This window comes from Leuciscus leuciscus (genome assembly GCF_965113295.1).
Source record: "Leuciscus leuciscus genome assembly, chromosome: 20".
NCBI classification, from domain to species: domain Eukaryota; kingdom Metazoa; phylum Chordata; class Actinopteri; order Cypriniformes; family Leuciscidae; genus Leuciscus; species Leuciscus leuciscus.
The window spans coordinates 13396935-13421786 of NC_138744.1; the positions used below are offsets into that span (position 1 = coordinate 13396935).

General features: G+C 38.4%; 1 protein-coding gene across 13 annotated transcripts in view; it reads left to right on the forward strand.

Moving 5' to 3' along the window:
- Positions 1-24852, forward strand: part of mef2d (myocyte enhancer factor 2d) — a 66371-nt gene that overhangs the window by 36700 nt on the left and 4819 nt on the right. For 2 of the 13 annotated variants that reach the window (XM_082149166.1, XM_082149171.1), the window contains exons 4-12: positions 4467-4604; positions 8985-9192; positions 10473-10529; positions 14163-14341; positions 17385-17413; positions 19394-19518; positions 19855-20071; positions 21675-21743; positions 23886-23936. In XM_082149166.1, the coding sequence (XP_082005292.1) occupies positions 4467-4604; positions 8985-9192; positions 10473-10529; positions 14163-14341; positions 17385-17413; positions 19394-19518; positions 19855-20071; positions 21675-21743; positions 23886-23936 (1073 nt within the window). Of the gene's footprint in view, positions 1-4238; positions 4374-4466; positions 4605-8984; positions 9193-10472; positions 10530-14162; positions 14342-17384; positions 17415-19391; positions 19519-19854; positions 20072-21674; positions 21744-23885; positions 23937-24852 lie in introns of all 13 variants that reach the window. The other 11 variants (XM_082149173.1, XM_082149174.1, XM_082149172.1 and 8 more) reach the window with 11 other exon arrangements.

Consider the following 24852-nt stretch of genomic DNA (forward strand, 5'->3'; position numbering starts at 1 on the left):
GCTCAGCATTCTGATGAAAAATATAATAATCTTTTATCGAAAACGAATAACTTTCTTTGCTTTTTAAACAATGTTTGATTTTGCTGACATAACCATGGTTATGCTTGCAGAGAAAATAATAGTATTAATGTTTTCAGAGCCCATTTCTCACGATCCAGTCAAATCCCACTAGATAAAATCAAGCTCCATCCGAATGTATATTCTGTTTTACTTCGAAATACATCAAGTTGTCGACATTTAAAGGGACAGTTCACTCAAAAATAAAAATTGTTATCATTTACTCTCCCATGTTGTTTTAAACCTATATGACATTTTTGGGGGGAATTTTTGTAGAATCTTCATGCAGCTCTTAAAAAAAAAAAAAAAAAAAAAAAAAAAGTACCATTAAAGTAGTCCATATGACTATTTGTCCTAAGTCCTATGAAAACATTTGAAATGCAGAAATGAGAATGAGATTTTCAATGAAAAAAGAATTCATTTCAGTGTCACATCAATGCACATTGCTGAGTTTTTCTTTTCTCCTTATTGTAACTTGACAGACAAGGTCCAGACTTACTTATGAAAAATAGCTGTATGTATTCAAAATTTCTCGTATTATGTACCATGAACTTTTGGTGAATCTTTTCCTTTAGTGCCTTGCACATTTTGTTTCATGTTGTGTTTAAGCAATAATTTCCTATATTTCTACTGCTGTTCAGCTGAGCATTTATAAAGAAGCCAGGGCTGTCAATCAAAAAAAAAAAGAACAATTACATTATATACAATATCATTAATCAAATGAACCACTTGCATATATCTTTATTAGAAAAGCTCCAAATGAAGATTCAAACAGGTCAGGGGGACTAATATATTGTGTTTTTAGGGCCTGATCTGTGTTACAGAAGGCCTAGCATCTCTGATGAGTGTTGATTGACATGGAAAAAGCTGTAAAAAGTTATAATTTTGGCTAGTTTTGTCACCATATCTCCAGAGCAAATTTCAGAATTCTCAACGGTAATTTTGGGAACATAACAAAAAGATAATAGGCTATTAAACAGTACTTTATTTTCAATTAGAATTAAATATTGTTATAATTATTAACAAATTAAATTAAAACAATGAAATGTAGCCTTAACATTCATCAATTAAGTGCATTTAAAAGTTTGAATTAATTCGAGTTTTAAAGTTAAGTAATTATACAAGTAAACAGTAATACAGAACAAATAAACAAAGTAAGCACAATGAGTGGTGTTCTACTTTTATTAAAAGCATTGCTGTTTAATTATTATAAATTACATCATAGACAATGGTGGGTTTATTAGGCTTTTATTTACCCTGCAAAGATTTTTTTTTTTTTGTCCCATCTGTTTACATTCAGTTAAGAAAAGTCTGCTGTGTTTACATTGATGCCATGCCAAGCTGGCATTTTGACCAAGAAGGGCACATTTATGAGCATTCAGAAGTAACCACCTATGACCAGACAGTTTTTAAGAATTGAATTGAGTAGTCTATGGTACCAATACTACAGAAAGAACTGAAATTTAATTTAAGTATCGACTTGATACTGAAGTATGTACCGGCACTTTTGACATCCCTGATATCAGCAGTTCCTTTCAAGTGCGACCATTGGCATTAAATGGTCGAGATGAAATGACTGTGAACTTTTAACCTCTGTCTGTAAGAGATGAGAAATCTGTGTGTGCTGGACATCGGCTAAGCCCCCTTCGATATTGAGATGATGTACTTCATCCTATTCTCTCAGATCCGCCTCCGCTGTGGGATGAGCCGTGGGTTATCAGCCAAGATCAGCTGCTAAAATGATTCCATTAGCCTCATGTATGAGTTACAGTCAGACTCGCCTGATAATGGCAGACACGCTGCCTTTAAAGGAGGAATGGGGATGAAGGGATGACGAGGAGAAGTGGAGAGTTCAGAGGGGCCACTAATCTGTCAGATGGGTGTATCTGGACGCTATCGTGAGTGTAAGCCGGCAGGCTGCGGCGAAGCCGAGGCTTTAAGCGCGTTCTCAAGGGAGGGAGGGGGTTGCAGCCTTCTCTGCTTTACACACTGCAAATGGAAGGTGACATTACATTCTGCCTGTGTTGGACATCAGCGTGCACTTCCGTACAGAGAGAGTTATGTACATTGTATACTCTTAAAAATAGTTTGTTTTCTTAGTAGCATTTTTGGTTCCCCAAAGAACCTGTCAATGAAAAGCTCTTAAAATAACCTTTTTTTTCTTATTGTGAAGAACAATTTAATAATCTTAATTTTAAAATAAAAGTAATCATTTTTAATAATGATGAACCTGTTTTTCACTGTAAAAAGAACCTTTTGTGAAGAAAAGGCTCAATGGATGATAAAGGTTTTTAATAGTGTAGGGCCGTACATTTTCTGATAAATGTGTTTTTCAATCGCAGATTCTTAAACTTTTACTGTGGTCCCTCTCAAATGTTTGCTAACATCCCACATAGGAAGTGGGAGTTTGAAAAGACAATATGGGATGGAGAGAGGAGGGGAATAGAGGACAGGAATGAGTCAGCTCGATAAGTCGTGGAAGAATGAGAGCATTATTGGATTAGAGAAGAGACACAAAGACATAGTGTGAAAAACCATCGAAAACCATCAGAAAGGAGTGGAAATGAGATGAAAGAAGAGAGAAAGGGAAGGTCGAGGGGTAACGTAGATTAAATAATGTAAAGACAGGAAGGGTAAGCTCGAGAGAAGGACCGTACGGGGAGAGGGAAGGAAGGCGTTTCAGTGGGAGGAGCACTACTGAACGAGGTTAGCCAGTCAGAGGCAGTGGAGCTCTGCAGGGGAATCTTCCCTTGGCAACACAAACAAGCACCCGCCCCATAAAGGAGAGACAGCAGGCAGAGAAATACAGGGACAGGTGAACAGATGGAGCCGACTCAGAGACAAGCTGATCAGCTGACCCACTCCTCACTGTGTGTGTGTGTATGTGCGAGAGAGAGTGTTATGCTATGAACGATACAGCTAATTTAAAGGCTTGGGATTTATTTTTTTCCACTCGATCTTTCATCAAATCTTCACCGAAGTCTATATATTTTTAGCAGCACTTGCTAAGGCTAATCGCTATTCCTCATACTTGGGGATAGGGATTTCAACCAGCCCCTATTCCTAAACAAACCTACTAAAATCAACTCCTTAGCACCTTAGCACCTGCACAACAAAAGCCTGACAACACCCTAGGCTTCACCACTGGCATTTTAGTTCATTCTAATTCATTTACTAGGTTAAAAAATATAATATAATATAATATAATATAATATAATATAATATAATTATAAATTGTGTATATTATATTATATATAATATAAATAATTGTATTATGTACACTATATTTCAAAAGTTTGGGATCAGTTATGAGTAGAATTTAGTTTGAACTTTCTATTCATCAAAGAATCAAGGTTTCCACAAAAATATTAAGCAGCACATATGTTTGTAACATTGATAATAAAAATAAACGTTTCTTGAGAGCCAAATCAGCATATTAGAATGATTTCTGAAGGATCATGTGACACTGAAGACTGGAGTAATGATGCTGAAAATTCAGCTTTGCCAACACAGGAATAAATGACATAATTTTTTTTAAACAATATTACTGTTTTTATTGTATTTTAGCAAAATAGACTTCTTTCAAAAACATTAAAAAAAATCTCACAGACTTTATATACATTATATAATACATAATTGTAGTGTAAGTGTTAATTGTCCAATTAAAAGTGTTGATCTGGATTACACTGGGTCAGTTTGTTTTATGCAATATTTTCTTTTGCACCTCTTTCTTGTCACTGTGACCTCTGTGAGCAGGAAGCAAGCAGTGCAGAAAACTGTGTTCTGTTCAGCCTCGATACCCCCCATCAAAGCTACTTAGAGAAAATCTTGTTTGGAAAATCTTCTAAAAAAGAAAAAAAAGAGAGAGAGAGGCTGAGGCTTCAGTTTTCAGGCTGAAACCGATAAACTGAGTTTCTCTCTTTTTCAGCCTCATCTTACTTATTTCCAGCACACAGTTGTCAAATGGGCTATGCAGTTTCATCTTTTCCCAAGTCATGGTGTAAAATTAAATTTATCCTCTTCACACTCTCATCAAACATTTTGCTGATGTACAGTGTTCTTGGTTTATGTGTCGCATGTTACTCTATTGGTTTAATAAATCACTGCTTCTCTCTGATTGACATTTTGTGTTTCTAAGTGTGAAATGTACTCCTCTCCCTTTCTTCTCCGAATGCTTTAAGACGTTGAGAAAGAAAGGCTTTAACGGTTGCAACAGTCCAGAGCCAGACGGGGACGATTCGATCGACCAAAGTCCGTTACAGGAGGACAAATTCCGCAAGAGCGAGGAGCTGGACATCCTCTTCAAACGCTACGGAGTGAGTATTCCTCTTTACCTTGTCGTTCTAACCTCCCTCCTTCTCTTTCTTCCCCTCTGTCTCTCTCCTGTCCTCGGTTGGAAATAAACCAAGGCTCTGAACAAGAAAGAGCACCGGGATTCGGAGAGCCCAGACCCCGAGGAGCCGTTCTCCCTCACGCCTCGCACAGAGGAGAAGTACAAAAAGATAGACGAGGAGTTTGATAAAATGATGCAGAGCTATAGGCTTTCAGTGAGTACCCGTGTGAAGAGGCCTGCTTTAGGCCCCGGCAACCAACTCACACAGCCTGCTGTCGGCCCGGCAACCAACTCACAGAGCACCTAGCAACCATCTCTCACCCCATTCCCCTCCTACCACCCCTCAATCCCCTCTGAATGTGTGTGCTTGGGCAAGGAGAGGGCAGTCGGGGGCGAGAGGACGAGTGTGGGCCGCATCCCTTTGATCCTCACAATCCACTTTTTCAAATGCGCTTGTGATTTATAGCTCTCTTGATTCTGTGTGCTGTTGTTTCGTGTTTTCTGCGATGACTGATGCTTGTAGCGCATTTGCCAGGAATAGACTTCTGACTCATCTGGGTCCCGTTTAAGGCGTCAGTGAAGATAATTTTCATTAAGTCACTGTCAGAAATGCTTTATGCATGAGACCTGCATGAGAAATCTCTTCTCAGGAGGTACAAAAACAAGAAAAAGAACGTGCTGCTCGCTATCTCAATAAATCGTGGGCCCAAGTTTGATATCATTTACATGTTGAACGTGATTCAACATTATGTGGGCAGCAAAGACGAATTAGTGTAGTAACTAGCGTTCTCTTTCCTCTTTAATGCTAATGGGTCTGGAAATGAGAAATAACTTGAAAAGAGTTTCGTCGCCTGACGAAGGGGCAGTTTTCCTCTCTCTTGCACCCATCCCGCTCTCCTCCCAGTGCACCATTCCCCACCCGGAGTACAAAGAGAATCATCCAGCACCTCGTTCTTTCTCTGCCACATAATCCCAGCATGAGCGCCCGAGGAAGCAAAGCTAAAACCTTAATCCCTCTCGCTAGGGACACCCAGCAGCATGTGTACTACGAGCTCTACTTAACAGGCCGGAAAATGATCAGTCTGTAATGAGTTTTTAGATATTCACAACTAACGGTCTGACACTAACTGTCTGGCAACCTGCAGTGGATAAAGCTGGATTGTGAGGGCGAAATTTACTTTAGGTTGTTGTTGTTTGTTTTTTGAAGAAACATTAAGTAGAAACGGTAGCTTTATTTTCTGGTAATGTTTTTAATATCAACTTGGAGTAATATCAGTGGTATAATCAGTGATTTTTATTATTATTCATTTTGTATTGGTTTATGCTGGATATACTCTACCATTCAAAAGTTTGAGGTCAGCAGGATATTTTTTGAAAGAAATTAATCATTTAATTTACAAGGATGCATTCTATTAATCAAAAGGTTTCTATTTCAACTAAATGCTTTTCTTCAGAATTTTGTATTCATTGAATAATCCTGAAAAAATGCATCATGGTTCTACTAAAATATTAACAGCACAGCTGTTTTCAACATTGATAGAAATAATAAATGTTTCTTGAGCACCAAATCAGTGAATGATTTCTGAAGGATCATGTGACACTGAAGACTGGGGTAATGATGCTGAAAATTCAGCTTTGTCATCACAGTTAAGGAATAAAAAAAACAGAAACAGTTATTTTAAATTGTAATAATATTTTCTAATTCTACTGTTTTTACTGTATTTTTGATCAAATTAATGCAGCCTTGGTGAGCATAAGATAATTATTTTACAAACATAAAAAATTCTTACCAACTCCAAACTTTTGAACGGTAGTATATATCATTTGATTTTGGATATTTAGATGTTACATCTAGAATTCTGAAGTGAAATAAAGTAGCATGATAAGATTACATTAATTTAAATGAATAAGTATTATTATTATTAAAGCGAGAGATTGTGAGTGTGAATTACCTGCTTAAATTTTGTGTTTACACGTGTGCAGCAAATTCCGATCTGTGTCAAATGTGATTTAAAAACATCAGATTTTTTTGTGCCAGTGTAAATGCAGCCTAAAGTTTTTGATCGGATTTGGTTGGATTATAAGACCCCAATTAAATCTACTGAGTATAAATTGCCCCTGAAAGATCATTCCTCATGTGCACTGTGATCTGCAGTAAGCTCCAATCCAATAGGACTTCATGTTAATATAATTGCCAACTTGTTTCCCATACCAGTCAGTCTTTCTCACTTCACTGGTCACGCTCTTTCTCAACGTCACACAGACTGTTTTTCAGTACCAAGTGTCATTCCAGTCACAGTTGTCTATCGCCTCTCTGTGTGTCTAGACTAGATATTATCTTCAGTCTGTTGTATTTATCTTCAGTTGTTGAAGGCACATTCACATGTGTAAGATTGTACTTTCTGGCTGAGAAATTAGAGACTAGCACACTAGATTTTGGTGTATATATTCAGATGACGTGTGTTAGGTGCTCCAAATTTGAAAACCAGCTGCTCGCCTCACACTGACTCTACTCTGCCCTGCCCTCCCTTCACCCTGCCTGGCCTGTGTGCAGTGCTGGAACTTAGTTGCTGTTTCGTCCACAGGCTTAGTGAGTAGCATGCTATGCTACATGGGTTACTCCCTCTAGAACTGTAGCTCATATGCATTTACCCTGGAATATTCCTTTAAAATAGCTTTGGCATCACTAGATTCTCATTACAAGTAATTTCTTCGAAAATAACAGTTTTTATAGCAGATGCAGGCCCATACTCTTATATAGAACAAAGCTGTCGGAGGTCAAAACCTCACTGTGATTTTACAAATATTTCAATTTATTCAGTATTGGTTGATATTGGATATTAATCGTGCTGGACATTTCCTGTTTTTTGTTTTTGTTTTTTTTATTTAAATTACATTTGCTATCATCTAACACTCACTTAAAATTAATCTTCAAAAAATACTAATTATTTAATTACACTGTTAAAAAATACTAATTATTTAAGTACACTGTTAAATGTAATCTTTAGCAAATATAAAATACACAACTGTATATTATATTATCATACTGTGCATTATAAATTTGTGTTGCCCAATGTTTAAAAATGGCTGATTTAATACATTTAGTGTTTTAAATGTTTTTTATTAGGCAAAATAGTATAGAATTGCTAACACTTTTTATAATGAAATTCTATTTGTTAACATTAGTCAACATGAACTAACAATGAAAAATACCTCTAACGCATTTATTAATCCTGATTCATTTCAACATTTACTAATACATTTTTAAAATCAAAAGTTGTGTCTGTTAATGTTATTTAATGGACCTGAGCTTACATTAACTAACAATGAATGTATTGTACAATGTATTTGTATTAACTAACGATAAAAAAGATGAATAAATACTGTAACATGTATTGCTCATTATTCAATAAATGTTACAGTATTGATACATTACTCAATGTTAGTTTATGCATTAACCAATGTTAACTAATGGAACCTTATTGTAAAGTGTTACCACAGAATTGTAATACCGACCATTTATTGTTAACATCCATATATGAAGGTCAAAACCCCGTTCTCACTCTTAGGGACTATAATCATCGTACTTCAAACTACATTTTTCTGCCGACGCTCAGACAGAGAGGCGACAGAAGAAAGGGAGAAGGACAGAGAAACAGCCAGACTATCAAACTGGGTCCCACTCAGAACACAGGAGGCCTAGTGTGGCCCACATTCTAATTTTAGAGGCCCTGGTTTTGCTGAGGATCATGGGAAAATGGGTCTCCATCTGAGCATCTGGACAGTTTGAGTCCACACTGAGTGCCGAAGCTGGCTAATTGCGCTTCAGAAAGCACGAGAATGAAGATCGGCTGACTCAGGAGTTGTCACGGCCACATGCCCCTTGTTTGAAACACCTGAGCCTACCCTGCGCGCTGGGATATTCCCCAGAGCCATATTATCAGTTTAAGGACAACTGTTGCAGACTTAAATTGAGTATAATGCTGGGGTACAAAACAAAACAGATCCTAATGCTCTATCAGATGCCAAAAGCAAACAAGAAATGGTGCTAATATCTCCATACTGAAATCTGAGATGGCCAGACTGTAAATCTTTTATGAATCATTAAAATACTAGTGTCCGGGATGCCTGGAGACTGTAGTGTGTACACCTTGAGTTTTCAGAATCTTAGCTTGAATGTGTGGTATGGATAAAATGTGCTCATAAACTGCTGTTGAAATTGAATTCTCAACTGAAACGAGTAGAGGCTTGGACCCGGAAACAATATTCCTTACATCATGACGTAATAAGCGAATAGTGTTCACATTTACAGTAACTATAAATGCTGGATGATTCAGAGAAATCTGGATGGAAGTGGAGCGAAGCTTTTTTCCTGTTCCTTTCGTTTCCAGTCTGGACCATTCGCACAGTTTTTAAGTCTTACAAAATTAACTCTGCACCTCGTAGCTTCACATGCTCTGCTTTGGAGATGTTTGCACAAGTCACTGCATGCTATTAAAACCAGTGTGTGTCCGTTTGTGTGTTGTCTTGATGTACATGCAGGTGTGCGAAGTAAAGCCGCTAACCGTTTCCCTCTCTATCTGTGCTTTCTCAGTCCACAGTGCCACCACCCACTTTCTCCATGCCAGTCACAGTACCGGTGTCCAATCAGAGCACTCTGCCATTCAGCAATCCCAGCAGCCTCGTCACCACTTCCTTCGTCACCTCCACTCTCACAGACCCGCGCCTGCTGTCGCCACAGCAACCGCAGCTCCAGAGGAACACGGTGTCTCCAGTCCTGCCACAGAGACCTGCCAGCGCAGGTAAAACATCAATGGTGCCGAGTACCCGTAAGCAAAGCAGGAAGGAGGAAATAGTAACTCATGTTGTGTACATGCGCTTATAATGTTTGCCTGTGGGTGTCGGATTACCCGGAGCAGCTGTTACTCAGACACACCACTGATTTATGCTTAAAAGTGTCTGTCAAGCCATCATCTACTCTGCTCTGGAGTGGTTACAGAGTGTACTGATCACTTTTTATTAATGCTTGCGCAATACATTGGTATGATACCATACTTGGCCTCTATATGTCATTTTCACTTTCATTTAGTTACATTAATGCCTCGTTTCCACCGAGCAGTACAGGACAGTACACTACGATTCGGGACGGTAAACCCTGATCTGGCTTGCGTTTCCACCGCCAACAGTACCCTTACTTGATATGCATGGTGTATGTCAGAAAGTAGCGATCGACGTCATAATGTGTCAAAATCCAAAATGAGTCGTTTTGGCAGCTTGGTTTCAATAAAAACTAACAAGGAAGTTCTGATACTTACTGGATATTTTTATAGTACAATGGCCTCTTATATTTCAAAAATGTTATTTCTCAATTCATGATCCCTTTAATGGACCTGTTGTGTGTATTCCTTTAATGCATCAACCAGCATTAATAAATAAAACCTTATTGTAGTGTATTTTGTAACTGTAACTGTAACACCAGCCGTTTCTGTTATCAGCCATAACATAAAACTATCACCTTTGTTTTGGCCAGACTTTTAATATTTATGCATCCCTACGGCATGCAATCTCACTTCAGCCCATTCTGTGAAGTTTTCTGTTCAGTATTTCAGTATCAGCTTGTTTTAGCATCAGATAAAAGCCGTTTTAAACCTGGTATCAACATCTCGAGAGATGCAGTTGTTAACAAGGTTCAATGCATCTCATTTTGATGCATATCGAATATGTGGTGTAAACACTAATGTCTTCTGATGCACCCTTGAAAACTCAAAGGATTACTGACTGACGTAACACGTAATCACAGTTAGGAAGGAAAATGTCCGATCGAATCATTTTAGAATGGAATAGAAGCTTTTATTGCTACAAGGCAGGAATGGTGGTTGGCGCAGCTTTTGCAACATACATGAGATGGTGTTTAAAAGTGCACATGGGCAATTGTATAATAGCATGTACAATATATACACTATATCGTTCAAAAGTTTGGGGTCAAATGTATTTCCTTACATTTGGTCCAAAATACAAAGAGAGTCTGTAGTCTGTAGATTTCAGCCTTCCTGTAAGCTATTCTGTCTTTTTTTTTTTCCAGGTGCCCTTCTGGGAGGTGACCTCAACCATTCAAATGGAGCATGCCCAAGCCCTGTGGGTAAGTTTTCCTTCCTACCAACCAGACGGCCCCAATAAAACCTCTTCATTTTCACCTGAATAATGCATCAGTCTGAGTCAAACTGCTTAAAATTGAAGGGCACGCTTAAGACCTGCAGAGTGGAGCGAGGGTTTTCAGTCTCATCCGATAAGATATGATCTGATCTGACTGTGATTATGAGAATGACAGCAGCTCCATGAAGGTTGTCCGGACACAAAAATCTGAAAGCGAGTGATCAGAGAGACTATCGGACATCCACCATACGCTCACACACCTGTTCGCGCGTGACAGCTGAAGCTCACACTCTGTTCTCCAAGCAATGCCTGTAAACACCCTCATGGGACCATGGGGCACGAGTGACATAAATGCTATGGGTCAACACCATGCATGTCAATTTTCCTACTCCGTCTTTCCATTTCCCTTTGTTATCGTTTGCTTTTTTCTCTTTTCTGTTTCTGTGCTCCTGAATACTTGTCTTCCCATCCTCTTTCCCTCTCAGCTGTTCTCCATATCTCACACATGACAGTCTGAATACCCAGCTTAAACCAGCACGCTCCGTCCCTTCCCCTCCCCCTCTGTCACACTCCCTTCTCTCCTCCCAGCCAATCTTGACAGTCCCTGACAGCTGTTGGTTCTCCTGCCTCTGATCTTCAGAGAGCACATGAAGTCTCATGGACATTTTAAGTGGGCATTTAAAATGTGAACATTTAATCAGTAAAGAGGCTGAAGGCCTTTGTGGAGTCACTTAAAAAGAATAACTTCCATGGTTTCTTGGAGGCTGTGTGTGTATTCTTTGGCACATTCCACAAAATGGCACATTTGGTATTCCGTGCCCTTTTTTTCCTTTCTTTTTTTAGACTTAATTTTTTTTTTTAAGCATTAGGCCAACTTTTAAACTTAAACATAAATTTGACCAAACACGAAAGGCTGGTAAAATTAAACAAAAAAGATTATTGACATAATTTGTTTTATTTTTTTCATTTAAGAAACTTTCTCAGCTCTTACCATAACTGCTTTTCCTTGTCCATTACCAATCCTTGTCTCTCGTTCTCTCTCTCTCTCTCTCTCTCTCTCTCTCTCTCTCTCTCTCTCTCTCTCTCTCTGTCCATTTCCCCTCCCTTCCCTCAATTCTCAGCTGTTGCTCTGGGAATGTCAGCATTGACGTCATGTAGCATTCCTACCATTCCCATGAGAGAGAGGGACAGAGAGCGAGAGAGACATGGACAGAGACGAAAAGAAAAAGGCAGTCAGACCTTTGAAGTGGAGATTAACAGAGGCCGGGGCTTACAACCAACACACTTATTTACTAACACAGCACACTCACATATACACACTCATATCTACTGTATTTACCATTATACTCTCTGACCCAAGTTCATAGAGCATAAACAAGTGTGTTTATACACATGTTTCTGTCCCAGCCCCCCTCTAAAAACCAGACTGATCTTGAAGCTGTGTTTCCTGGGGCAGAGAACAGCTGAGCACGTCTCTTCTCTGCTGCCAAGGAATTGCAGCTCCCTTTGCAATCTCTTTCCATTCAGAGCTGCTGACGCGGTGGTTGTTTTCACACACACACACACACACACACACACACACGTCTAGCAGAGCAAAACGCAGTTGTTGTTGCCCTGTAACCGGAGCTCAGATAGGATAAAATATCAAACTGCAAGTCTCTCCAGTCTGAAACTCTTAAAATCATTCAGAAACTGAGGACATCTACTTTTGATAGACTTTATTTTACTTTAGTGTTTTAAATTAGTTTAGTTTTTTAAAGCGTCAACACACAGCACATTTTAGAAGCAGTGGGGGATACTGGGATTGATTGGTTTTCATACTTTATTCAAATTGAGTTTTCATACTTTATTCAAAATCTCTGGTGTTAAAAATATTAAGATGATCCAGCAATGTAAAAAAAGAACATTCTTAAGTAAAATAAAAGTTTAATGTAAAAGTGTTTTTAAAATGTTTGAACACAGTTGGCACAGATTGTGGGGTTGGTTGACTGTGTTAAAATGATAAACTAAAAATAATATTGTTTTTACAATTAATGTAATTATTCTCTGAAATGATCATTAATTCAGATTGGTTTTATATAAATATATATATAAATACATTATATAATCATTATTGGTATTTTTATAAACCAGATTACACTCTTTTCATAAATAAAGTTTTGTCAGAACTCATAATTTATCACAGACTTATATCTGAATATAACTGGTTACTTTTTCAATTAATGAACCCATTTTTCATGTATTTTAATATTTTTTCAAATGTAAATATTTATTTTTGTTTTTTTGTTTTAGTCTTTATGGGATGTCTTGGAATCCGTGAGTGTGAATCAGCACCCCTTGAAGGGGGTCGCACACCGGACGCGCAGCTCAGCGGCGCGCCGCGCAGCGCCACGTCTTTTAAATTCGAACACACTATTCTCTATGAGAGTACACACACCGGCGGCGCCTTTCGGCGTCTGTCCGCGGCGGCTCAGGACCGTGTTCAAAATCCTGCCGCGCCACAGAGCGCCATTTACATAGTTTTATATTAAATTTACATGTATGTGTCTCAAATCGTAGTTAATATATATACGGACCTCACCCTGTGCTGCAATATACATTTAGTTTTATATTTATTTACAGAAATCAGAAAATTGCTGATGTTATCGGATTTTCAGGTGACAGTTGTCCTAGACGTGGCGCGGCGCGGCGCTGAGCTGCGCGTCCGGTGTGCGGCCGCCTTAAGACCCAGAAATTTAACCTGTGCCATTAAAATCTTGTTGCCAACCAATCCTGTCTCCCCTACAGCAGCAAGTTAAAATTGCATTGCTAAAAATATTTGTAGTATAAATATTTGAGATATTTCTGTTCAGCTGAGACATCCGTGGGTTGCCATAGCACTAGTGAGTGACGTTCAAATTGTGTTGGGAGAATAGTGTTATTCGGTTCCAGAATGTGGGAAAACATTGGGAAAATCCCCAGTCTCTCTCTCTCTCTCTCTCTCTCTCTCTCTCTCTCTCGCTCTCTCTCTCTCTCTCTCTCTATTTCTCAGCCATGCTCTGAAACCACACGCATATTTTGCCTTCCTGTGAAAACACTGCCCTTGAGTCAGATTAGATCAAGCATTACAAGTGCTACAACGTTATAAACAAAGTAGAGCGAAAATATTTCAATAACAAAGCTGAGAAGAAAGTCGAGGAACAGGATAAACTAGTGTCAGTTAGATCCCTCCAATCCCTTCCCTGTGTGCGTCTGCTTGTGCTTGCGTTTCCTCCCATAAAGGAATGCAGTTCTCCAACCTAAAAAACTGTCATTATTAATCCTCCAATTACAACATAATAGAGTTGTAATCCCAAAAAAACAGAGGATTTAGTTTGCAGCACAAAGTGTTGGAAAACACATCTGCCGTGGTGAGGGAGACTCTAATAGGATTATTTTTTCCCTGGTGGGTAATTATTGTGTTTTTCATCAATACAAATTACAGAAAATATGACCACAGTCGTGTGTCTTAATTTTGTTTTCATAAAATGCACAAGTGTTTCTTAGGGTCGATGAGAAAGAAAGCAACCAAGGTCTTTATTTGTAAATCTCTTCGTTGACATTTCTCTGTCTTTTCCTCATTTTCTTTCTTGTTCTGTAGCCAATGGTTACGTCAGTGCCAGGGCCTCCCCAGGACTCCTCTCAGTCTCCAACGGCAACAGCATGGGGAAAGTAGTCCCGGCTAAATCTCCCCCTCCACCCAGCACTCAGATGGTGAACAGTCGCAAACCGGACCTTCGGGTCATCACCTCTCAGAGCAGCAAGGGCCTCATGCAGCTGGTGAGCACTTCCACATTGCTCTACAGGAGACTTGTTGGGTCAAACATCATCAAATTTGGAAGCTATGTTACAGCATAGCGAAGGCTAATGCTCTCATTGTTATTCTACACAATAATTTTTCACGAGGACCATGAGAAGGGAAGGGAAAGTAAAGCTGTCAGACTGAGCTGATTCATATACGTCTGTCTGTCTACTCTCAGTATGTGTGTGTGCGTGTGCGTGTGTGTATGTGTGACCTCGTTTACACCTTGTGTTGTGATCAGTTCACAAGTGAGCAGTACTAAATACAGGTGCGAGTACAAGAAAATTTGTCATTGCAATACACTACTAATTTGTAGATTTAAGTGTTTAAAACTTTGCTGGTTTCAAGGAGCTTTTTATTTAAATTTTTTTATATATATATATATATATATATATATATATATATATATATATATATAATTTCTGAAAAATAAATAAAAATGTTATATGTATATACACACTAGGGGTGTAATGGTACACAAACATGACAGTTCGGTATGTACCTTGGTTTTTTAAAGGGATACTTTACCGTTTTTTCATATTAAACTATGTTATTCCCTTAACTAAGACGAGTTGATACATACCTCTCTCGTCTCAGTGCGTGCACTAAATCCCTCTGTCTTGCGGCGAAACTTTGTTAGCCCAGTTCATTTAATATGGGCCAAGCAGAGAAGCTACCAAACACCTCCACGTTTTCCCTATTTAAATACAGTTACTCGCGAAGTGTAACTCGACCTAGAACGGTGACACAAAACAAAACCTTGCGCTTTTCTAAGCGTGTAAAATGGATAACTATTTTGTATGGCGGAATACCATAGCAAGTGCTTGTAAGCACTTCGACTTGGCGCAGTAATATCTTCACTAGAGGGAGCGGGGGCCGGTGAGAGGATTTTTCACGAGTGAAGATATTACTGCGCCGAAGTCGAAGTGCTTACAAGCACTTGCTATGGTATTCCGCCATACAAAATAGTTATCCATTTTACACGCTTAGAAAAGCGCAACGTTTTGTTTTGTGTCACCGTTCTAGGTCGAGTTACACTTCGCGAGTAACTGTATTTAAATAGGGAAAACGTGGAGGTGTTGGTAGCTTCTCTGCTTGGCCCATATTAAATGAACTGGGCTAACAAAGTTTCGCCGCAAGACAGAGGGATTTAGTGCACGCACTGAGACGAGAGAGGTATGTATCAACTCGTCTTAGTTAAGGGAATAACATAGTTTAATATGAAAAAACGGTAAAGTATCCCTTTAAGTTGTGGTTCGGTACAGCAGGGGGGAGTAAACTAAACACAAAATTGCTTCTTTTATCTTTTTTTATTAAACTTTTTTTTTTTTTTTTACAATTATGCCTCTGTGTTTAAATACATTTAATTATAATTAACATTTTCTTAAGGGTAAAAAAAAATCTATCTTGGATAATGCTGTAAACTCCAAGGGAGCCCTTAATTACACATTACTATAATATTAAAGGTTACAATTAAAAACAGAGCCCAAATTAGTAAATTCAGTTGCTATTTATTTTTAGATATAATAATGAACGCTCAAATAAATAAAAAAAACATGTAAATTGAAGGTTTGCCATTAACTTCTAAATCTTATTATAAAGTTTAATTTTCTACTCCAATTTATTTTTTAAATATAATCATTGACACAGTGGCTGTCATAACTTGTTAATGAGGCAAGGGTGTAGAGTTACATTCAAACTATTTTAAGGAATGAAGAATTTTTTTCCTAGGAAAAAACGCTTAAATATGTCATTTTGGTGATCAAAGATGTGTTTTAAGGGATAAAAATGATTGACTACAGGGGGATATATTTAAGTAAATATAATGAATAGGCTAATATAGTGCATATATACAAAATGCTTCTCTCTAGAGTTAATTTCTCTAGCGAACCTGCTGTCGACACTAAATGCCAGGGGTAAATGTAATGCTACGTGAGAGATTATTCTCAAGCTGTTTTATTGATATTTTTCCGCAGTTGAAACACTTGTTGAGAGATGTAAACATATCATCATCATCATCATCATCATCTCTTCTTCTTCTGCGTTTTTTACTGGTAGCAAACAGCGCTGCATTATCGCGCGCCCCCTTCTGGATTGGAGTGTGGATCGCCTGTTACTGAATGTATTCGTCGTGCGACTGCATGCACTGAACCATTACGTCCGTACCGTACGGTTCGGGACGAATACATGTACCGGTACACCCCTAATATACACACAGTAGTGGCCAAAAGTGATGCCCAGCCTAGGAAAAATGACATCTTCGAAATATTATTCAAAATTGGACTTTGTAAGCATATTGCGTAGTTGTGCTTCGAGTCAATTGTTTTATTAGTGATAACGCAATGAAACATGCCAAATTTTGCAGACTTATTTTTTTGGCCAGGCTGTCATACAAAGAAATGATGAACACTTGCAAAAACAAGAGAGGGAACCAATGAAATAATTATAACTGATTATGATGTAGTCAGTGTATGCTTTTCTCTTTGAGCTTTTTGCTTGTCTATGCATTTTTTTTGTATAGGTAAAATAAAACCTATAGCTGTAGTTTGCCTTTTTTTTTTTTACCAAATAATTTTGTCAGATAATAAATACCTTAACCAAGTTTAGTGTTTTGTTCTTCCCTAATATTTATTATAGTCATTTAAAACAAATCCCCTCTTGACATTGCATTTGGCCACTACTGTATATATTGTGTGTGCATAACATGCAGTGATTATTTAAATAATCATCATTATGTTTTTTTATTTTATTATTAGTAAATTTTTCAATTAGTTTAACATTTAAAAAGTATATTTGGAAGTAACAGTGTGCCTCCAATAATTGTGCTATGAACATGCAGTATCATGCTGATGTAATGAGTAATAGATGCAGTCATGAGGTCTGAGACCCTTCACATGAAATCTGATCAGAAGTGGTTACTGCCAGTTGTGTTCGTATCGAGATGGAAACCAAGTGTAAAACGAGGCTTGTGTGTGTGTTGGAGTTGTAATCTCTGTTTTCTATTTGTTTCTGGCCTCGCAGACAGATGAAGAGCTGGAGTTGGTGAGTGAGGTGAATACAGCTCAATTCTTTTGACTGTTGTGCTGTGAACGGTCTCATTTCACAAACAAATGTTTGACGAATGATTTATGGATGTTGTGTAATTTTCTGTCCATTTTTAATACACTGCATTTTTCACTGATCAAATTGTATTGGTTAAACAGTTTTTTATTGTATTGAAGAACACACTGTTTTTCATATATGATCTAATTTGCGGTCAGTGAATTGGAGTTAAATGCGTGCTGTTTATTCAGTTGCAGGCTGACTGCCTGATTATTGTGTGCCGTTTTAAATGAATGCACACACACACTCAAGGCGAAATGCACATATGCATGGGTTGATCTCACATGAGTCAGACACACTAGATCAAACGTGGAGCGCATCGGAGCAGAAGCCCTCACTCCAAAGATCAATTTGTCTGTCTGTCTCTCTCCCACCTTCTTTCACTTCTTGATGTCTTTTCCTCTAATGATTGTTGTCCAATGACACATTAAGTGTAGTGCATGTCCATCTGAGTTTTGGGGGGTTTCAGTCATCTCAGCATCTGAATCTGTGAGTGTGTGCATGAATCATGGGAGTCTGTTGACTGTAAAAGTGGCCTCTATCTTTATCCCCTTATAAAATTAAGAGGGTTTAAATGTAAATGTTTGACGCTGGTTTACCCTGAAGTCAAAGTCTGCATTTTGTTATCTTGTGTTTTGTAGTGAAGTGTTTTTTTTATCTTGCATGATTCAGATAAGGGCTCAACAATGAGGGTTTTTTTTTGTATGTGTGGTGAATTTATAATTCCCAAGCCAACATTATATATATATATTTAGATACTTCCAAGACTATCAAAGGTCCTCATCAATTTCCTTGGTGCCATATTTAAATGAGCAGAATTCACAACAATGCTCAATACATCATACAAAACCAAAAGATGTTCTGACAGATCATCCAACTGACCCGAAACACTTTCAGACTGGCCCTTGACCATCCTTATTGTTGAGCTCTTCAGAGTTGTAGGACATTTATCTCAGTAGCTACGTTTACATGGACACCTTTTGTTTCATTGTTGATTGATTTAATCCGAACGTAGTGTTTACATGAATAACGTGGCCGGGTTGATGTGTGCGTTTGTGTCTGAAACAAGGACTGGTGGGACATTGTCATGCTCCACTTCATAGACGATGAGTGGAAGGAGAATTTTAAAATGACGCAACAGTCGTTTATGACGCTCCGCATCTCATGCGTCATTACGCCATCTCTGCGTCATTGCCCATGCATAGTACTTTCCAAGTTTTCAATCCGATCAAGTGTTTACATGTCCTCTCGATCGGATTAGAAAAGGTTTAAACCACCCCTACAATCCGAATGACATTTGAATCGGTTTTGGCCAATTCATTCTGATTGACGTGGTTACATATGACTTTTTTTTATTCCGACTGTGCTGATTACAACCGGATTATTAGGGTCCATGTAAACGCGGCTACTCTTTTACACTCAGCTGAGAGTCTAGAGAGATGTTTAGAGTGACAGTCTGAAGCTGTGGAGCTTACGTTGTTGTTTATATGGACCGGTTGATTATTACTATTCTTAAGATGGCTTTTAGTACTTTAACCCCCGGATTCACAGACAAGGTTTAAGCTAGTCCCAGACTAAAATGTATGTTTGAGCTGTTTTAACTGAAAGAAACTTGCGCTGGCGTATCTTAAAATATGTCAGTGCCATTGTTTTGTCTCAAGATGCACACCAGTAAATGGTTTTTTTTCTAAGGCACGTTTATAAAAGTCCTAATTGAACTAAGGGCCTAATCCTGGCTTAATCTAAACCCTGTCTGTGAAACCTGGCCTATGATGATCTAAACTATTTAATCTTCAGAAGTGTCTGGAATTTGAAGATTGTGTACATACACAAGTCTTCCAGAGGTGTTTGTGTCCTTTCTTTTCCTTGCCCGGAAAGTCAACTCTTGGTACTTTTGACTCTATCGCTCTCTGTTTTTCTCTCTCTCTGGCTTTCCAGAACGCTCAGCGATTAGGCGCCTCTCAAGTGACCCAGCCTCTTACCACACCAGTGGTTTCCGTGGCAACGCCAAGCCTCCTGACTCCATTCTCCATGCCAACCGCCTACAACACAGGTGAGAGTGACATCATGGGGAGAAGCCAAGACATCCGTCACTTTGCAGGCCAGCACAGATTCGAGAGAAATAAACACGGCCATGCTTTAGTTAACACTCCAGAGAGATGCTTGCAGAGGCCATGGTCCATTTATCTCTTTTACTTGCTCTCGTTCATTCACACCTATTCCTTACCTCTCTTTTGAGGCTAGATTTATCACTGGAATTTATTTGGAGCATAAAAAGAAACGATAACTAAATATAGATGTTATATTATCACAACTATAGGAATCGGAGGCCATAAATAGAATTCAGTAAATAAATATACATTAAATGCTCTTCTTTGTTTTCATGCAGAGTACCAGCTAACAAGTGCAGATCTCACAGCCCTCCAGGCCTTTACGCCGTCGGGTGCACTGTTGCCAAGCAACATGACCACTTGGCAACAGCAGCCATCCGTATCCCAGCAACAACAGCAGCAGCAGTCCGTATCCCAGCAACAGTCTCAGCAGCAGCAACAACAGCAGCAGCAACAGCCACAGCAGCTAACTCTGGCCTCCCTCAGTAATCTTGTGTACGTCTCATGCCTTTTACAAACTCTGTCTCTTTCTCTCACTTACTCACACGTGCACCTGGTTCTTCTCTAACCACATGTCCATAGTGTGAGGCCACATGCACCACATCTACTTCCTGTCTACAGTGGCGAGAAGTTTCAGTGATATACGCCCCTCTAGTCTTGAGCTAAAACTCTTCGATTGTCTTGATGTTTTACCTTTAGCTACATCTAACTAGATAGAAGTTTAGTGGCCAACACTTTACAATCAAATATATATGTTAACATAGTTAATGCAAAAGATAATATGAAATCAAATTTAAAATACTCTATAGTTCAGAAGTTTATTAAAATCTTACTGACACTACTTTTATTCAGCAAGAATGCATTCAATTGTTCAAAATTCGTAGACGTTTATAATTTTACAAAAGATTTAATGTTGATCTTTTAAAACATTTTCAACAATATTTCAAGTAGAAAGCGGTTATTTTAAATTGTAATAATACTTCACAATATTGCTATTTTTACTGTATTTTTGATCAAATAAAGGCAACTTTGGTGAGCATAAGAGACTGAAAAATGCATGTTTACAGCATTTATTCATTTAATGTATTTTGTTAATTTCTACATAAACTAATACATTTCAACATTGCAAGATGTATAAATTAATTTAGTTAAATTATCATTAATCTAGATGATAAATGCTGTAAAAAAAAAAAAAAAGTGTTCCTAATGGAATAACGAATTAAACCTAAAGGTAAAGTGTTAGCATTTAGCGTTAAGCTAACATATATTTTTTAGAAACTGCATTAGCACAAACTAGTGTCCTTCCTAGACAGAATGTTTGGGCATTATCGTCTAGGTAGTCAGCTCTTGCATTTTGACACGTGTCCACTGTAAACTGTTGGGAATTATTACATATTAATCTGCAATTTTATTCACACTAGACAGAACCGTAACACTTTAATCAAGTTGTACTTTGTGTCTATCAGCTATAGAGAGAACATCGCTGCTGCTCTATAACTCAAAACTGTGTTACAGGGGCATCTAGACGGCCTGAATATGATGTTTCATGTTCAGGATGTGAATAAAATGTACATGGCAGAATAGCTGAATGCCTGCGCTACCTATTTTCTCTTTATGCATCACATAATAGCCCAAGGCTCAGGTCAAAGGCAGCTGTACGCTGCATTATTAGCACGACACATACATCTACCTTGCTGTGAATTTGCTCCGTTTTTTTTTTGTTTTTTTTAAATCCTTCAGCGGTATAGGAGAGGTCATGATCTCATAGCAATCACTTGAACAAGAATGATCTAACGATCATCGGTAGCACACAACCTAAAGCCTGCGTATTCTCCCTTGGAGATTGACCTAAATAACTCTCTTTCGGGCTCACACAGACGTTTTCCTCTTTTTCTTCCTCTTTCTCTCCTCCCTATGGGGGGCGAACATCGAGGTGTTCTAGCCTGCCTTTAATGCCTGCTAACAGCGGGGTTAGCGCTGCGCTACGCTCTCATTAGCGTGACTGTTGGCTTCTGTTAATGCTGTGTACAGATTTTCTGATTTCTGGAGCAGGTCTAACCTGCCGTGTGTTTGTGTGCTTTCTCTCATTTGTTTACAGCATGTGGGGCTCAGACAAACAGAACGGAGAGATGGCTCACTGCATCTCTGGTCTAGCTGCTAATCTCAGGTGAATGGGGTCCCACGGGCACTCTGTGTCCGCCAGTCAAACCGTGGGCTCTCTGTGTTAGCCAGTCATATTCTGTGGGTGCTCTGTGTCGGCCTATTATGCACCGCTGTCCTGTCTGTCACCTGCCACGGCCTAGTTGTCATGGTTACCGTCTCTGGCCGTGCTGAAGAATGTTCACGCTTTCGTCGTCTCGCAGATGACCATTTCATCATCTGAGTCTCTCTTCATTAAATCCAACTTTGTGTCTTTTTATCTTTTTCTTGTTCATTGCTTATTGTCCAGTGTCCTATGCGTGACAAACAGTTTTACACAATGCATTTTTCCTAATGAATCTAGCACATTGGTGCCCTGATAACTGAGCAGGTAGAGATTAGAATTTAAAAGTAGGACAGATTAGAATTTAAAAGTAGATCTCCATCATGTCCTCCCAAGTGGGTCAGGACTCTCTGGGGTTCATTCGTCCGTCCGTTTGTAACCTGCTGCATGGCCACACGTTCATCATGCCAGCAGATCCTGCTCTGAACCACCTCAAGCACCACATATTATATAAACCAGGCTGTTTAACACAACAGGTCAAGGCTTAAAATGCTGATCATTTGATCAACAGCAATGCATCATATTAAATTTATTTTATTTATAGTAGCAATAAAGTTATATTCACATATTGGCACTGGAGACTACTTATTTTCACAATCTCATACTGGTAAATGGCATTTTAATATGATATTTGCACATTATTTTTAGTCACTTTGCTAAGAAAGTGACTGCTGAAGAGCATAAATGTATATGCCGATTGATTTGTGTTTTTTTAAAAACAACTGACCTATTGCTAAGCCCTGCTTATAAAAATAAAATTGCAATTGCTGCTTTTCACAGTATTACTAGATAAGACTCTTTTCTACTATTTCTACTTTTCTACTCTTTTCTAGTCTATGAAGAATCTGTTTGTATAGATAGCTTCAAAGAGAATTGTAAAGAAATAACCTAATAATATAGCGTATCCAGGATACAGGTGGTATTTGTTTACCAAGTTATTTAAAAAAAAAAGTTAAAGCTTTATATTATTTGCCAAATGAACATGAAAGCATTAGTAGTTTATTGTTAAATAATTTACATGTTGATTCAGGTCATAGTACAATCAATAGAAATTAGATTAGAAATGTTATCAGTTGTAGAATTTTTTTTAACACATACAAATTATTTGTTACACTTGATTCCATCACACTTTAACTGCATTTTTACCACTTTAAAAGCCCATTTTCTGGAAGTTGTACTGTTCGTTCTTATCGGACACTCTAAAGCTTCAGGACAGTAACCAAGAGAGCCTAGATAATTCCTTACTTTATTATATAATGTTACTGTTCATTTTGGAATGGAAATATTATGTTTTACCTCCATAACTCAAACTTGCATTTTTCTGTGAATTTAATTGTAACGTCTCTCATAGACCTCAAGGGGGCGTAAGAGTAGTTTTAATTTCATCTAATATTTCATGTCCTCTCTACTCTCAGTTCAAAGAAGAAAATATTAATACAAATATGCTGTATGTGTTAGGTTTAGCAGGACTGAGAATATTTTCATGTTTTCAGTGCAGCCGTGAGCTGATTTCATTGATCAGTAATGTGGTGTCCTCATATCACTTGAACTTTATCAGGACTTCCCACTCTCCTGGCAGCAGCTGCTGCGTTCTCTGCAAATATACAGTGAATTTCAATTGAATTTCTCTCTCGTTATGCCTGAGAAACATGTCATTATGTCCCACTGTTGCCCAGACTTCCTGTTCATTCTAATATAAATGCTAATGGAGCCGTGAGAGCTCCCCGCTGCTCCGCCACCCTGTCTTATGTTCTCATGACATCAAATCATTTTTCCTTGTGCCGGCCTTTCCTGACCAGACCGGGGTGAAGACTCACTCTTTCCGCTATGCATGAGGGTGGGATATTTATTTCTGTTTTTGGAAGTAAGCATTGAGTTGGGTTTTCTTTCTCCTGCTGAATAAACAGTCCATGTTAACTGTCCATAGACATCCGTCTGTCTCTGAACTGTTGTAGATGAGTAAATGCTGACATGTACGTGTGTGTTTGACATGACGTTGATTATTGCAGATGCTAGAGTGGGTTTTGCCTGTGTCTCTCTCTGCAGTGTGACCTCTCAGGGCAGCTTACTCTTGGGCAGGGAGGAAGGGATCAGCTGGTACTGTATCTGGCGTTTCCTCTCTCCGTCTGTCTCTGTTTGTTGTCTGACTTGTGGCCGTTTTCTACGGTCAATGACGCTAACTCTCGTGCTCTCTCTTGGTTTTCTCTCTCTATCAGTCTCTGGCTGCTTGGGCTGTAGGAAGCTGGGCTTTGTCTTTGTCAGTGATTTGCTGAGTTGGCCTTTCTTTCTGTTTTGCATTAGAACATACTGAAACAGCACCTGCAGCATCATCAATCAACCTGTACAGGCCCACAAGACCAAACTCTCTGTGTTTCACAACCCTCTCACCCTCTCTCTTTATCTCTTCTTACATTTGTTCACTTAACATTTGTTTTCTTTAAACAAAAACGTTTTTTTTTAGTCTTCCTGTTTACTGTTCCACTTATTTGTACTTCGCTTTCTTTTCTCCTGCCTTTCCTTTCTTCCCACTTTTTGATCTCTGCTACTTTTCCATTTTCTTTTCTCTTCCGTATTCATTTCTTTCATATTCACTTCCTTTTCACTTTCCTTCTTTTCTTTTCCATTCCTTTACAAATTATTTTCCCTTTCCTTTCTTACCTTGCGTTACCTTACCTTACCTCCTCTCCTCTTTCCATTCCCATTTACTTTACTTTTTTGGTTTCTTTTTTCCTCTTTCTTTTTACTTTTCTTTCTTTTCCCTTTTAATTTACTTTTCCTTTCTTTCTTCCCTCCTCTCCTCTCCTCTCCTCTTCTTCCATTTCCATTCTCTTTCCTTTTTCGATTCCTTATATTATTTTTCATTTAATTTCATTCTCCATTTCCTTCCTTTAGTTTTTTGATTTCTTCTCATTTTCATTTTCCCTTCCATTCCCATCCCATCGCTTCCCTCCTTTTCCATTTTCTTTACTATTTCGATTACTCTTCTTATTTTCTTTTTCATTTAATTTCCTCT